The 17,272-nt window shown below is 38.6% G+C and overlaps 1 protein-coding gene across 8 annotated transcripts in view; it reads left to right on the plus strand.

The window, feature by feature from the left end:
* Positions 1–17,009, plus strand: part of RNF144A (ring finger protein 144A) — a 62,142-nt gene extending 45,133 nt beyond the window's left edge. For all 8 annotated transcript variants that reach the window (XM_080587802.1, XM_080587803.1, XM_080587799.1 and 5 more), the window contains 6 exons: positions 5,019–5,123; positions 5,324–5,384; positions 6,383–6,590; positions 8,315–8,462; positions 9,666–9,755; positions 12,389–17,009. In XM_080587802.1, the coding sequence (XP_080443928.1) occupies positions 5,019–5,123; positions 5,324–5,384; positions 6,383–6,590; positions 8,315–8,462; positions 9,666–9,755; positions 12,389–12,520 (744 nt within the window). In that variant the 3' untranslated portion in view covers positions 12,521–17,009. The remainder of the gene's footprint in view (positions 1–5,018; positions 5,124–5,323; positions 5,385–6,382; positions 6,591–8,314; positions 8,463–9,665; positions 9,756–12,388) is intronic.
* Positions 17,010–17,272: the final 263 nt, after the last annotated feature.

A 17,272-nucleotide genomic window follows, 5' to 3' on the forward strand; every position in this document is an offset into this window, starting at 1 on the left:
TTAGTGATTGTCAGCCCAAGATGAAGGATTATTTTCCTGGCTAATATCTGTGCGAAATAGTAAGTGCTTTTATCCAACTTTAATATTAAACTTTTACCAAGTGCTTTGCAAGATTTTTTTTAAGGACATAGTGTACACTAGGTTTATTTCCTTTTATGTATTCCTTTCAATTTTATCAGTAGATCTTAATGTTTTTGTTGTTGTTGTTTTCTTTGTTTTTTAAAATGTTACCAATACCAGCATGCAACAATTTTTGTGAAGTACACGTTTCATTTTGGGATGGGTTGCGGCTTACTGCCAACACTAAAATACATTTAAAGCTTTAAGAAATAAATCAAATGATATGGTGATAATATATTTGGCTCTGCAGTCCTGTCGTGCTTTTTGGCCTTTCCAAATCCATTGACTTATTTATAAGATTTCCCATATGACTTGGCACTTACATCTGCAGCATTAGTGTAGTCAGAAATATGCATTTTGAGAAAATCCACCTAGCAGCTGTTAAGAAAATAATACAGCATAATCTTTTTGCCTGCCTAACTCTCAAATAAAAAATGACATCTCAAAAAGACATTGCTTGTTTCCTATGATATTAGCAATAACGTATTCTTGATAGCAAACTTGTTACAACTTTTCAAGAAGGTATGCTCTTCTACGTCAAAAAAAAAAGAAATTGTTCACAAAAAATACCTTCAAATCTTTCTAATTTAGTGCATTCTGTATTGCCAAGCAATGCCTTCTAAGTGAACGTGTTTTTTCTGCCAAAGTAGATGGTAGACAAATGTTGCCCTATGTGGAAAAAAAATGGAAGTAAGATTCCTTCTAATGAGTTATGGTGTCTTTTAGGTTTTTTTTTTTTTTTTTCCTCTTTTGTGTCAGAAAAACAAGTCAAAGCATCGTCATCAGAAATAGGCACACTTGTTCAGGAATTCTCCGAAAAGAAAATGAAAATCCAGACATTTTAATTCTTTACATTGAGATTTTGCTATCTTCTGCACAGGTTTGTTAGAGTTAAATACAGCAGAGTAAGATTATTTGTTGAGGTTTGGAAGTTAGGCAAAAAGTAATGTTTTTGATTCTCATAGGGTGCTTTGATCTTTATAGCATTAGACAAAAAGATGTTCAGCTCTAAAGCAACAGCACATCAATCGTGATTGTTTCTTTCTGAGCAGTGTAGTCCTTGATGTACAGAGGTTATAAGGACAATTCATTGTGCATAGCTTTAAATATCAGGCTATATTGACAACTTTGGAAGTGAAGTTGTTCGATTAACCATCTATTGCTGAGGCGAATAAAAATAAGGAACACAAAAGGAGTGTGCAAGCACAGAGAAAAATACAGGTGTAATGCTCAGGGGAGCTAACCAGGCTGCTCTGACTGATCTTGAACTGTTTGGCAGCAACTGGGGCATGAGACAGCTGTTGATGTGCAAATGTGTTGTGCAGTGGCTTGCTTTCTTTTGCCTAAGGGATATTGCAAAAGTTATATGGTAATGTAATGATAATATTTTCATGATAGTTTATTACTGTATTATAGCAGGGTTCCCCAGGGCTCCATTTTAGGGGAAATTCTCTTAGAATGATAGAATCATTTAGGTTGCAAAAGAGTTCCAAGATCATTTGGTCCAACCTTTAACCTAGCACTGCCAAGTCCACCATTAATCCAAGCATTAAAGCTAAGCACTACATTTACACAGTTTTTGAAGACCTCAGAAGATAGGTAGACTCAACTACTTCCATGGGCAGCCTGTTCCAGTACTTCACAACCCTTTCAGTGAAGAATTTTTTTTCTAATATCCATCTAAATGTCTCCTAGTGCAATTTAAGGCCATTTTCTCTTGTCACGTCTCATCACTTGGTGCTTGGGAGAAGAGACTGATCCCCACCTTGCTACAACCTCCTTTAAGGTAATTGTAGAGTGAGAAAACATCCTCAGTGTTTTCCTAAATGACTTGAGTGTAGGACTAGAAGGTGTTTTGAGTAAGTTTGCAGATGATACTAAATTGGGAGGAGCTGTTAACTCCATCAAGGGTGGAGAGGCTTTGCAGAGAGATCAAGACAAATCAGAGAGCTGGGCAACCACCAACAATTTGAAGTTTAGCAAGAGCAAGTGCTGGATTCTGCACCTGAAACGGGGCAACCCTGGCTGTAAGTTCAGAATGGGGGATGAGAGGCCAGAGATCAGCCCCACAGAAAGGGATCCGGGAGTTCTGGTTGACAGCAAGTTGAACATGAATCAGCAGTGTGCCCTGGCAGCCAGGAGAGCCAGCTGTACCCTGGTGTACATCAGGCACAGCATTGCTAGCGTGTCCATTAAAGAAAGGCTAAAGATGTATATTAGGTTTATAAGAGTTTTCTATTAGGATATTTTCTCCTAATATGGGACCACTAAAAGCAGTGTGGAAAATGAACAACAGTTTATTTGTCACCGTCCTATACAAGATCGTTGTCTTTTAAAGAATTTTGCATTGTGTAACTGGGCACCTAATCCTACTGTGGCGTTTTACTTGCATACTGGTACATTTCTGGTACTGCAGCCAGTTTAAAATTTTTGCTGCAAGCGGAACATCTTGTGTCCACTCTCAAGCCATGGGTAGCCTTCAAACTCCCTGCAACCATTCTGGATTACTGCTTTTCCACCCGAAAAATCTCTGTAGTGGGAAAGTCTAGAGTGGACAGAATGCTTAATCCTCTACCTAATTTACAATGTTATTTCATGGGCTCAAGACAGCATCTGTATTCCCAGAAAGCATATAATCAGAAGTGCACTTTAGCTGGGTTTATTTTAAGGATACAAGGGCCAGTGCCACGTCAGTGGAAAGGGAAGGTATTGAGCGCTGCTTGTGGCAGGGATGAACTGTATCATTCCTTGGAAGACTTGAGGAAAGAGAAACAAATCGAATGAGCTTTGGCAATGCTCCCAAACAGGGAGGAAGAGAATTAACCACATTAATGATTAATGATAGCAAAGCTCATTCAGCTTGAAAAGTACTTTCTATAAGTGCTAAGTGCTGGCATTAAAAATGCATGCACTTTCACTTTAATCTACACTTGGCTTGAAAATGGAGGGGAAAGGGAAGAGCCAGCAGTGTCATTATGGCAGTGCTAATAACCTTGCTACAGCTGAAATCACAGCCTGCCAAGGCACGCAACCTCTGGCCTAGTTCTTACAGAGCTCAGCCGGCTGTCGTTGCTGCTACCCATCCTCTTGAACCGCTCCACCACCCACCCTGCAGGGCTCTAAGGGACAGGTTGGAAACCTTCTGCAAGACAAGCATCTGCTAAGTGAACTGTTATCTTTGTTAAATTCTTGCTGGTAAAGAAGATGTATCCCATAATCCATCACATAGGGATTTTTTTATGCATACAAAACATTTAAAGGTACCAGTCTATTTTTCTTTTCCAAGAAATAGACCTGTCCTCTCTGGTGAGAGGGAGATGCGGGGAAGGGGAATCTGACAGAAATGATTAGGAGGCTATCAAGGCAGTGGCACGTTGTCACCAGCAAAGCTGTGTACCACAGCAGCAGAAATTATGCAGGTAGGAAGTGAAGTTTTTGCTGCAATCAAGCTGTGAGAGGTAACATCCAAAATAGAGCATTAAGGTACGTTAGAGCATTAAGGTTCTCTGAAAGAAGCAGAAAAGATGTAGTGAGAGGCAGAACTGAAGATAAAGAGAATGAGTGAGCAGAGTGAAAGTCTGGACCATGGCAACTGCAAGCCACCTGCAAAGGGTTAGGCTGGAAGTGTGCTTGTTGGCAGGCCTGGTTGGTGGCGTGGTTGGAGAAAGAGGTGACTTTGTGCTCTGAACTCTGGTGAGGCACACTGGACTCAGCGAGGATGAAGCAGTCCTTTGACTTCCCAGGCTGATAGCAGGCTGGTGGCTGCATTCCTTTTAAAAGAGTAGTCTGGAGACGCTATTTGAAGTCCCCGTTCTTCCTGCTTGCTGCAAATGTGCAATTCCTCTCGCCTCCCACCCATCTGTATGCTGAGCTTGTTTTCTATCTTCATTTTGCTTTGCTGTTGGTCTATCTTCAGTGCATGTTCCACAAATCTGGTAACAGAGAGTTGGGGATCTGCTTTCTATATTTGTCCGTAGTTTGCCATTGCCAGCTGAGCTCGTGAGATCTCCAACACAGGGCAGCCCACCCGATGGGAGCAGACCCTCATTTGCTCTTTCTGTGTAATGTCAGGCTGGTCGAAGTTGTGGGGCATCTGCAGAGGAAAACATTTATTTCTGTACATCTTTCCCCTTTCCTCCCCAGCAGACACCTGCGTGGTAGCTCTCAACTTGATGTGGGAAGTATGGAGGTGGAGAGGGGTGGTGGTAATTCTTCAGGACTATTTTTCTAAAATATCCACTTGCCCTCTCTCTTGTCAACATTCATGCTGTGTGCCACTGTGTCAAGATGCCACGTTTTCACTTACTAGGTAAATGCTGTGGTTGCTAGGAGAGAAAAGTATTAGTATTACCAATATTTATTATTCAGTCCCCATGGAAACTGTAGTTCTTCTGGGAGTCCTAATTCTCACATTCCTGTTTCCTATGGAAAAGATACATCTTTAACCATGAAGTTTAGATAGTTATTTTCTAGAAATAGCAAGATACGCTCCCTTTTGCTCTCTGGTGTTCTTGACAGATGTCTGTCTCTGGGTAGTTACTGCTTACTAAGCTGTGTTGTGGTTTCCAGTCACATGAAGACTTTCAGAATGTGGTTTTTCCTTTTTTTCCTAGATCCCTCTTTTATTTGTCCCTTTTATTATTATTGCTATTGTTCTTTTATGTACTGCATATTTAAATTGAGGAAGAGTTATTTGATAAGGAAATGAACTTGTTATTTTCTGCTTGAGAGTATAACCATAGCACAGTCTGTGCACACAGACCATGGTAGTAAAAGGGGCACAGCAGTATGTTTTTCAAAGAAGTTTGAGTTCTTCAGATTTTCAGAGGAAAAGTGTTAAAACATTGAGTGGTTTATTCTTGATGGAATAGTTAAGTCAGTCTTTGGCTCTCCTACAGTGCCTAAAACAGTATGTGGAACTTTTGATCAAAGAAGGTCTAGAAACAGCAATCAGCTGCCCTGATGCTGCTTGCCCAAAGCGAGGTCATCTGCAAGAAAATGAGGTATGTTTTTACTGCAAATTGTTCATTTTTTATTTTCCTTTCCATAGTGTTTAAATGTGTCTTGCTCTGTATGTTACAAATGTCATTGTTGCCATCGTGCCTTTTTAATAATTCTCTAAAGGTCAAACATTTTGTCTCCATTTGTTGAAAATACCCTTGCTGTTCTTAATTGGAAATTTGTCTTTTCCTTTCTTCAACAGATTGAGTGCATGGTTGCATCAGAAATAATGCAGAGGTATAAGAAGCTACAGTTTGAAAGAGGTAACATATGTAACACTATCTACTGCAAGGCAGTGGGAATGGTGTCACTCCTCAGTGATCCCAGAATCTGGTTCTGTGCAAGTTCATGCAGTGGTATTGTGCATTAATTGGTAATCAGAAAACATAAATAAATAAATAAATAAATAGTTTCTGCTTTCGTTGGCATGATACCCATTGCAACATTCTGGGAATAAACTAAGGAAAGAAAATTACTATGTATTATATTGCCCTATAACTAAGGGAGGGAGTAACTTCTATTTAGGGCATTACTGTCTGCGTTAACTCTCAGTACTGTAGGGGCTGGCAAGGCAGAGTGGCCCTTTTTATTGAGGAACCAGCATCTCTTGTGCTAGAATCTGGTGCAGAATTATTAGGCAGTTGTGTATGTAATAATAACGTGAACCTTATTTTTTATGAGCATGTAAGCTGACTGGGTGCCTCTGGTTATATGAAACTGCATGGAGTTTTGTAAAGAAGGTACAGTACGTGTGGCCATAGAGAACTTAGAGTAAGGCTTTTGCTGAAGGAAGGACCCAGCCAAGAGACCACTAAAGTCAGTGGTAGGTTTCTGTTGACTTTGGTGGACTTTGAAATATGAATTGACTTACCAGTAAGCAGTCTCCAAGAGAGGGATGAAACTGGGTAACAGTTTAACACTATTGGTAATCATGTGGTTGCACTAGCGCAGAGATCACCTTGAAATACAGTCCTACTGGGCAAGGCACTGAAGAAAAATGCCACGTCTCATTCTCAGAATGAGTTTAGCTCAGTGAATGAAAGTGAATAATGAATCCAGACGCTATAAACTCACTTTACTTTGGTTCCTGTTTGCAAAGCAGGCCAGGTTTATGTCTAAGTGGGTAGTATAAATTAAAAGGGTTCCTTTGGAAATGTGCGTCTTCAAATGCCCTGCCAGTCAACCTCAGCTAGAATACATTGTTATGGAAGGTTGGTCTTGTAACTGCCTTTGAATGTTGTTCTTTTATATCCCTTTATAGAAGTGCTTTTGGATCCGTGTCGGACTTGGTGTCCATCCTCTACTTGCCAGGCAGTTTGCCAGCTCCAGGAATCAAGCCCACAGGACCCCCAGCTGGTCCAGTGCAAAGCCTGTGACATTGAGTTCTGCTCTGCTTGCAAATCTAATTGGCATCCAGGTCAGGGCTGTCAGGAGAACATGCCAATCTCTTTTCTTCCAGGAGAAACAAGGTAGAGTATTTCAAAACATCAAGTATTTAGAAACAAAACACTGAATATTTGAACAAATACAAATATGAATAGTAAAGAAGCACTTTCCAGACACTTTGTTTTTAAGCAGTTTCCTTCACCTAATCATTCTCCTTCTTTTAATGCTGTATTCCAAAAATGGATAGCCCTCAGCAGGCTCACCCCCTTGTCACCATTCCCAGCAAAGCACAAAATAGCTGCTGCAGCCTCTATCAGCAGTTCTTTTGCCCTAGTGGGAAAAATTTGATATCTACCTAGCTCGTGATCTTCACAGTTCTCATTGCTGCTGCTATTCTCAACAGCAATGATTGTTGGTAACATCATGCCAGACACTGACTTTTAGAATACCCTGTCAATCATCCGAATTGGCATACATCAGGACAGTGATCTTAAGTTCTTTTTAAGGCCACAACAAGAAAACTATGAGCCGTTTCCACCAGCATACTGCAGAAAGGCCATTGTGCAGATGTTCTACCTAATGTTTGGTCTTCACCAAAGATTGTATAGCAGTTCAAGGTATCATTAAAGCCCTGGCCAACCTTGGACTTATCAGTTCATTTCAACTTTTGTTGTAACAGATGACTAGCTAGGATGCTATCATTATGAGTTCCCAGTTAAATATTTTAACTTTTGTATGTGCTTTTTGTGTGTGCTTGATCGAAACTGAAGCTAACTGAACTACATGGAAGGATAGAAGACCTGATCTATTTTCGTTAGTGTTTTCTTTGCTTTTAGTTCATGCTTCAGTTTTTACTCTGTTGAGGAGGGTTTTCCCTAGTATTTTGGAGCAAAATGTTCTAGTAGCAGTTTGTGCTGCATGCATTTGGAGTTTCATTTACGGTTTATGTATTCAAAGCATTTTTCTGTGATTTGGTTTCCCCTAGTGTGACTAACAAGAGTATGTCCTTTTATCCAGCCATCGGGTAAACATGGTAATCAATCAAGGGTCAGTCCTGTTTTTCAGCAAATTGTTGATACCCTACCAGTCACTCTTGTATCTCCCGCTGGCAGTGGCTGCAGGAAGCAGCACATTTTAGTTGTTGCCATGCATAAAGGCTCTACAGGTTAGAAAGACACTGAAGGGAAATAAATGTTTTTCCACTGTTTCCTCTGTATTTTGTCCACTGTTTGAAGGGACATCCTACAGTTTTGCATAGTGGTACAAGACAACAAGAGGTGATGCTGACCCTAACTCATTAACTGTGATTCATTAGGGCAGTGTTAGAGATGAAGAGATCAGCTTTGAAACAACAGCATGTCTCAAAAACCTCATGTTTCTTTCTCAAGAAAGCAGAGACATGAGATCTCAAGGTTTTTTGAAATGCCTTTTATACTTAAAGAGGGGTTATAAAAACTATGGAGACTGACTTTGTAGGTGGGCAGATAGTGATAGGGCAAGGGGTAGTGTTTTTAAACTAAAAGAGGAGGGATTTAGATTAAATGTTAGGAGGAAATTCTTTACCCAGAGGGTGGTGATGCCCCATCCCTGGAGGTGTTCAAAGCCAGGCTGGATGGGGCTTTGAGCAACTTGATCTAGTGAAAGGTATCCCTGCCCGTGGCAGGGTTATTATTAAGGTCACTTCCAACTGAAACCATTCTATGATATGAATGAAAAAGTAGGCTTAATTTGTCAGCACAGTTTTTAGAAATTCTTCTCTAAACTGACATGGCCGCACATCCTGTTAATTCTCCACTCTCTCCCACAGTTCAGTTTTTAAGATGGAAGAAGACGATGCTCCAATCAAGCGCTGTCCAAAGTGTAAAGTTTACATTGAACGAGATGAAGGCTGTGCCCAAATGATGTGTAAGAACTGCAAGCATGCCTTTTGCTGGTACTGTCTGGAATCTCTCGATGTGAGTAAATGCAGTACACTGGTTTTCAGAAGTTAAGAAGTTCATGGTTTTGCAATCCAACTGTCTCATCAATTAATACTAGGATTTGTATATTCCATTTTATTTGGCCTGTGTGATCTTAGCGTTTTTACCTACATGAGCCAGAAAATAATTATTATAAAGCAAAATTTTGTGAAACGTTTTGTTTTCAGTCTTACATAGCATCTATCATGGTGTTTTATTTTGGTTTTTATTTTTTAATAATACCTATTTAGTACTGACTTTTCAATGTTTCCCTTCTTGAAGGAGTTACAGGATGAGTATAGCAATGTTCTCAGTTCTGTGGAAGTTTGAGACAAAAACTAGATTTGGTGCATCACCATGCAGGGGGCTAACAGTCAGATTTTTTACTACTCATTGTTTCTATGGGACAAGAAATAGATCTTACATATCAAAAAGAATGCAATGTTTTCATAACACCAGAAATTTGTCAGTCTATAAGCCACAATTGTCATGTGTTTATGATTTTTTAAATCAGCCTGTTATTGTGCTCAAGGATCAGAGTATATACAATATATAACATCTGTTTCCATGTCATCCGTTTTATTTTGTAGCATTGTTAACAATAACAAAGGAAATGTTTTAGGTTCCACAAAGCTACTCAGAGTATTCAAATCCTGTGGTTGTCCCATTTGAATGCTTTACCAACAATCCTAAAGTTACAGGCTTCTCGCGTGCTCAGCTATAAGGGAGTGTTCCCTTGGTACATGGCCTGCTATCTTGGCTGGTTTTTTTTTTTTTTTTTTTTTTTTTGAGGATGGCAGGACAGACTGGGGAACGATTTCTCAAAAATCTATATTAACCTTACTTTTATTTTTCAACTAATAAAATGAACCAAGTTTGGAAAGCCTGTGATAGAAATATTATCCTTTGCTCTTTCTATTTGTGTGTGTAGTATATGCTGTGGGCGGCTTATCTTCCTGGATCCTCTTGCTCACCTGCATGCTACCATTTAAATATTCATGTTCAGAGCCTTTGAGATAAGAGATTCCTTATAGACACATAACACTTCTTAAACAAACCTGTTTGTGAAGACACTTAACTGTAAACAAAGCACTTTGGAAAGGTTGGATCTGGCCATATCCACTTTACCAAGCTTTTGTCTTCCTGGTTGTAAGTTTTTACTTCTCTTTATTGTCTACCTTTCCATTTAATATTTTGTAGGATGACTTTCTCCTCATACATTATGACAAAGGACCTTGTCGAAATAAGCTGGGACACTCCAGGGCATCTGTTATCTGGCACAGAACACAGGTAAAGCTCAGATCTCTAAAAGCTCTGTGTGAGTCTACAGAGAAACAATACTGTGATAATGCCTTTCTTTGCCTTACTCATTTTAACAATGATTAAAGTTTTGTGCTGTATGGTAGCTAATGTCCATAGCAGGTTTAAAGAGGACCGTAGCTTGGACAAAAAGTTTTGGAGTGAGAAGACTCACTCATGTGGGTCTGGACAAACAGGCAAAATGAAGTGAAATTAGAAGGATCATAGCCCTCTCCCTCCCTCACCCTTGGATGCCTCTGCAGTGGGCTTGATGTTGCTTGGCTTAGGCAAAGGTATGGTAGAAAGCGTATGGGTACATAAGCTTTCTTTATATACCTGTAATAAGAGAGGATTCATCTGATATTTGAAATCTGTTCTTGGCCACAGTAGTTGGTACAAATACGTTTGATAGACAAGAATGCATGATGTTCTGGTCATTGCTGAGAAAGAAAGTGGTAATTCTCTTTCAACAAGGATATAGTTCTGCTAAACTTACTAAAGCTAATTCAACATTCATTTTCTTAAGTTAAATTTTTGAGTATTTATGCAAGGCAAGTTGATTTTGGGATTGTTTGGAGATTAAATATATATAAAATATTATATATTTTATATAATTAATATTAATATAATATATATATAATAATTAATATTAATATAATAAAATATTATATATTTTATATAATAATTATATATTATTTATATTTGTTTGGGCCAGAAGGAATGGCTTGATGCTGCGTAGAGCTGCAACTTCTTCAGAAACAACTAAACTAAGTGGAAAATGAGTAACATTCAGCAAACAACCTACTTTTAAAACAAACAAACAACAAAAAGACCACAAAACAAACCAAAAAAGTAAAGTGAAACCTAGTTAAGTCTTTAATGCCATTTTGAGGCTGAAATTGAAGGTGTAAATAGGCATCTTATAAATGTTAGCAGTTGCCAGTCCAGTCCACTGAATTGGCATCTTCCAGTTTGACTTTGCCTCACCTGCTGTGCACTTTTTGCCTGGGCTGTAAAGAGGTAGGCAAGAGCGTACTGTCTCCAAAGAGCAGTATGGGGACAGTTACAGCTCACAGTTTGTAAAAGAGATGAGAATTCAGTTTCATTTTATGTCTATAGCAAATGAATGCAGAGATTAGTAAGTGGAAGTTGCATCAGATTGTCAGCACCTCCAAAAGAAGAATGAGTAATGAAACGTGCATGCCACTGAAGCTGGAAAAGAAATTGCTCTTGGCAAGAGATAAAGTTGTTAGGGCAAGGAAGTTTGACCTCTTTATCCCTAGACAGCCAAAAGCCGAAAGAAAAAATTTAGCGTAACTGAGGCAGTCTGAAGGCAAGAGCTTCCCTCTTCGCTGTGACCGCTGTCCCACAGCGCCATCTCCTGCAGCCAGCGCTTCATGTCAGGTCCCCTCTCCAAAAATCCTTGGCTACTGGAATTGCAAAAGAAGAAATACGTGGTAATCACAAAGAGAAATGGTCCGTGGCAGACAAAAGTACTCGTAAATCATTCCTTCTATTCCAAGGCAAATTACTCATTTGCCAGCTAGTTGAAGCGGCATATCTAGCACTGGCTAGAAGAATTCTTAATGAGTGCTGCACTCTAATTTCATTTTGCCTTCTGTAGTGAGGTTTTGCTGGCAGATTAGCATTCCACTCCTGCATCCATTATTCAAAATTATTCACAGACACTCTTACGTGAATAAATCTAAGTGATTTTTTCAAATAATTTGCAGACATATTATTACGATATTACTGTTACAGCTGCCTATGGCGAACAGGAAAACTTCTTCAGGCAATGACCCTCAACTTGAATTTTTGTAAACAATTTTCCAAATTAAACCCTGTAGAAACTAACAGTTTGGCAAACTAACAGTTTGGCACACTAACAGGACGGGTAGATCTGAGGTTCTCTGCCCCTTCTGGAAGGAGGGTGATCAACAAATGTAGGTGAAAAAACAAATGCTTTTAGATAGAGTTAGGTCATATCCCCTTAAACAACAGGATTAGCTCAAGTCTGAATGCAAAAAAAAATAAAAAAATAAAAAAGAAATCGCTATATGCAAAGTTTTTCTTTAGTCCGTAGTTTTTGTAATCTCTGGCTGAGATTCCCAAGCTTCTGTTTTTGTTGGTGGAAGAAGACTGTGGGAGTCTTCCTGGGTTCTCCATGAACAATGCCAGAACATGGGCGGCTGCTTTTTTGGAGCTTTCTCCAGCAAAAAGGAAAGCACCTGAAGTGGGAGTCTGTCTTGTAGCCTTGATCCTGATATTTTATTTAATATTTAGGTTTGATCAAGAAAAAAGTACCTAGTGAACTGTTTCATTAGTCGTTCCAGATACAACAAAACTCAAAACGGCAATAGCCATCTGCCTTATGTTGTATGATGGAACTGAGTTGTACAGCACAGTTCTGATTAGAGCAATGAAACAAGAACATTTCCTCACTGATCTCACTCATGCTTGCTGATTTTGGCAGTTGACTGTAGCATATGCACAGGGGGAAGTCCTGGCTCTGGTGAGGCCAGTGGCAGTTGCTGAGATCCTTTTGAAGGACACTGATGATGTGCTGATGTCAGCAGGATCTAGACAAGTGTTTTTGCTAACAGTTCTATTCCTTTCTCTTTCAGGTGGTAGGAATTTTTGCAGGATTTGGTCTTCTGCTTTTGGTGGCCTCCCCCTTCCTTCTACTTGCTACACCATTTGTTCTGTGCTGCAAGTGCAAATGTAATAAAGGAGATGATGACCCTCTACCTACCTAGACCGAGAGAAGACTGGGCTCATCACAACACGTGTTTTGATTTTATTATTGCTGTTGATGTTTCCCTCTTGCACTTACGTTGCTGTAGCCTTACTTGCCCCGTTCTGCTTTTCGTTTACTCACAGTCTTGGTTCCAGGAACTGTTGCATAGATCAAATGATAATAGACAAGGAGGGTAATGGAAGGCAAGTTCGGTGCTTCAGGGAGACCATGGACCCAGACAGCTATCTGAAATGAAAAAGTGATACTGCTAAAAGTAATACAAAAGGTTTCTCCAGCCCTGCTGGTGGACTGGGAACTGTGCTGAATGACATGAGCAACACAAGCTAAAAATGCACACAAATCTAAAGTTTCTGCACACTTGTTTGCTTCAGAATTCAGTGTCTTATTCCTGTATATTTTTAAGTTGCCTGTCATTTAAATCAGTTAGTCAGTTTTGTTTGACTTTACCATGTTTATTACTCATGTTTTTGTTAATGCCATCACATCTTTTTTAATGTGTATTTTTCCAAGTATAACAAAGTCAATAAGGTGCATATAGGCCATCCTATGCCTTTCTTGAAATTTAAGGAGGGACAGAGGGACAATGTTGGTCCTGTTGCCTTCCAGGAATTTTTTGAAGTCTTATTAGAAATTTGATTGAAAGTACATTTTTAAAACAAATTGATGAATCTGTAAGGTTGAGTGGTGACTCAAACCTGCTATCTAATCAAGGTTCTTTTAAAAATGCATTGATGGTATTGATTACTGCTGGACCACTAGTTTCTCTGAGTTGTTGTTTTTTGCTGTTGTTTAGGGTTCTGCTACACTTACAGGGCTACATAACTTCTAATCCAGGTATCTTAATCTTTTTATATATATATATATAACCCTATTTAAACCAAATGTGTAAATAGCTGTGCTATTGAAATATTTTGGAAGTTCAGAATAGCTTGCTTACGTCTTTAGGGCGCTTATTAAAAAATACAGGATTAATTTTACTATTTAGCAGATGCTTGGGTTATCAGTGAATCTTTCCTTCTAAGTATAAAAGTACATCAAGATCATCATTGTAGTTAATAATAAAAAAATGCCTGGAATATTTGTGGACATTGTACTTAACATTTAAACTACTTAGGCCATTTTCAGAGTTAATATATGGTGTATGCTGTTAATAACAATACTGTGATGAAACAAGTTTTCATTTGACAAGTAATCACTGACTTGATATGATAGTTTTTCAGAATTCAGTGCTGTGTTTCTCCAGGGTAGTAAAGTGTGCTAGTCAACATACTGTTAATCATTGTAGTTTCTCTTTAGTAATATTTTGTTGGAAATCATTTTGCTCTGATTTTAAAGCTGGCAGAAATTTGAGTAATAACATCTCTCCACAAAATATGAAGCACCTGAATCAATGTGTATGTCTGTGTGTAATACCGGAGGAAAACCTTCTGAATGGCAGGTAGACGGAAGTTTGACTGCATTTTTATCATCATTTATTTCTGTACTTTATCAAGGTACTGAGGTTGATGAATACATTGAAGCGAGGATAACTTTGCACTGAAAATGCATTAAGACCTTCAAATGCAACTGTTTCTGGCTGCTGTTACAGGCTGGGAATTTGTTTTCATATCTCAAGCATAAGGAAATTACTACTTCTTTCATTATCTTTTATTTTACAATGTCCATCTGTTAAATAAAAAGACTGTAGGGTATAATTCTGAAACAGGCCACTGTCTTTTTATGAAACTACACTTGAATTTCTTCTCCCTTTCTTCCAAGTTTAATGGTATCCAAATTCAAACTATATCTAAGCACAGATCTTAGCTGCAGGAGCTGGAGATCACCTGCAATGCACTTATTTGGCTTGATTTTAATGAGTTCAGCCATTATATTGTGAAGGAAAAGGATAGCGGGTTACCAGCAAGTCTGAACTCCTTGGGATGTGTTCAGATTGTTTATGGCAATGGTTCAAATCTTTACTTGTAATATCTACTTTTTGTTATCATAGTATTTTGAGTATGTCTTCGTTATTAAAAATTGCATAGCTGTTCCAAAATATCTGTAGGAAAGTCTGGGTAATGCATTCGATCATTGGTTGCAAAGTATTGTGTAAGCCTGGGCTGCCCCAAGTCCCACCTTCCATCCGTTGCAGAAGCAATGGAACAAATGTCCTTCTGTGAAGGAGAGCTTCCTGCAGGTAAGCTCACAAGACAGGGTGGGAAAACTTGACTTACAGTCTTTGATCCTTGGTCCTATAATTCTAATTAAATGCAGAAAATGAAATGGGCGAAGGGACGTAAGATTTCCTAGGTTGTTTAAGTTCTCTAATTGGGAGCACTAAAGAATTTCTCTGTATGTGGCAGTGGCTCTAATGACCAGTTCTACTGGGATGATAGGAAACAGCTGAGGTGCAGCAGCCTGCTAGCAGTACTTGGAGTGTCCTGGTTTGAGGTTTGTTTTCTACTGTGCCTTTCTTAGAGACAGCCTCTCTGTGGCAATATAGCAAGGCTGAAGATTTCCACAGTATTGTGTGGCCAGTTAATAATCAATGTCAAAAATAATGCATTTCCAGATTTAAAAAAGGGAAAGACAAAAATGTGGACATTTAAAGTTGTATATAATTGATGCTTGCAGTTAACATAATGTGTAATCAGAAAACTGTATTTCTGTTAGCATCTCTCTGACTCTGATCTCAACATACTTGAATTGCTGGAGATTTTCATGATATATCTTTTGATTCATCATATCCTGTCTATTGGGATAGACTATATGCCTACATATATTTACCAAATACCTAAACTTTTCAGGTATGCTAAATATTATTCCGTCTGTTTTCTCGGGGATTTTTTTTAATGTTGTTTTGTTTCCAAAGTAGCATACTTCTGTCGGTGATGCATTGAGTTTGGGGTGTTTTTATGTTACAGCTTCTGTTGACAGTGTGACATTTAATACCCTGAAGTTGAATTGTAAATACATTATTATAAACTCTGACATTTAAACCCCCTGACATGGAGAAGTGAATGTTTGTTTGCTTTTCAGCTGAAACTCTGTTACAACAGCTTTGTCTTTTTAGATTTACACCTGAAAAATAAGATTTACTGCATGATTTCTGTTGGATTTTTATAGCTATATGCTATTGTTTAGTTTGTTTGCATTGTCTTAAATGCTGTTTTTAATGTAGTTTGTGACAGTACATCATTTGCACGTTCTGTTGGGGTGAAATAGTGTCTTGTTTAGTGAGCTTGGGACTGAGTGTGGAGTCCAGACTCCAGAGACTTCTCATCTCCCAGACTTACCATTAGTTGGGCTGAAGTCAGTTCAGAGAGAGATCAGCAGCACAGCCCTCACCGACTTCAATGGCAGTAGCATTGGGTCTTCCCTACGTGACATTGGGCAGGTCACTTATCTCTTTTTTTCTCAGTTTAATCATCCTTTAAATGGATGGACCGATGTTCACCTACCTCACAGGAGGGTTGTGAGGACTAATTCATTGGTTTTGAGAGTCTTAAAAGATTCTCTGATGAAAGACTATATTTAAATGCTTACAGTAGCTTTATGTTAATATTTCAATTTTATTCACATTGGCTTTAATTCTAAAACCTCCTACTACTGACCTTAGCATGCCAAGAATTTGGGATGCTTTTCCCCCACATACCAAGCAGCATGATCTTTCCTCAAATAATCTGGCTTATGAATTAGGCAAAATCCAAAATAAGTACTGAATGATACAGCTCTCAATTTACAATTGATGTCCTGACATGCAGGAAACACAATCAAAATTAGAGAAAAGCTCTTTTGTTTGTGGACAAAATAAAAACATTCATATATCAGAAAAAAAGATGAAGAACTTTCAATTGTTATGGGCAGGAAAATAGAAGTGAAGTTTTATGCATTTCATCTGTAGTGTTTTTACTGTAGAGGGATAAATGTTTAATACTGGCAGTTTTCATCCCAGTAAGGTGCAGCATGCATAAAGCTTTGTGCAGGTTTGTTTTTTAAAACCAAAGTTCAGACATTTCAGATAAAATCTGCAGTCCTGAGGAAAACAGGTAGAATGTGGTGGTTGTTGATGACAGTAATATTAAGAACGTCAAAAAAGCCTGCATCAGTGCTTAATTGCTAATGCACTTATACTAAGTAAGGCATGCTGTTTGTGTTTAGAGCCCCGTGGTTTTCATTATTGCTTTGATTTGTGTATCTCTCTTATAAAAATTCCAGGAACATTAGGTACAGGTACGTGGTACAAAACTGAACCTTTCTTGATCATTTTATCATGGATGTATTTTAAACACGCATAGGGTAAGCATGAAGGAATCATGCGTATGTATAAATAATGTATTCGACCAGTGTAAAAATAGTTCTGTTGATGTATTGAAATGTAAGTACATTTTGTGCCACTAACACTGTGATGTATAAAAGAGCTGTTGAATGCCTTTTAATGTTGTGTTTTGTACTTTGAATCATATTGAAGAGTTTAATTTGTAATTTGAATAGATATTTTAAATGAATGTGTCTCCTGTGATTCTTCATAGTGACTTTTCAGTGTTACATGTCCACTAAAGAAAAGTGCTTTCATTATGGTAGGACTGTTTATGCCTACCTGCCTCTCCTTCCTTCAGAGCAAGCACAGCTTTGAAGACCTCCTACCTTACTTCTGCGCAAAACTGAGGTTTCTGACACGTAGTCTCACACATTAGCCAAGAGAATGAATCTGGGTATCTCTAGAGCTAACTTAAACCACAGCCAGGTCTTCCTTTGGTCCAGCTCCTGT

Source organism: Anser brachyrhynchus (assembly GCF_964034855.1).
Source record: "Anser brachyrhynchus genome assembly, chromosome: 3".
Taxonomy (NCBI): domain Eukaryota; kingdom Metazoa; phylum Chordata; class Aves; order Anseriformes; family Anatidae; genus Anser; species Anser brachyrhynchus.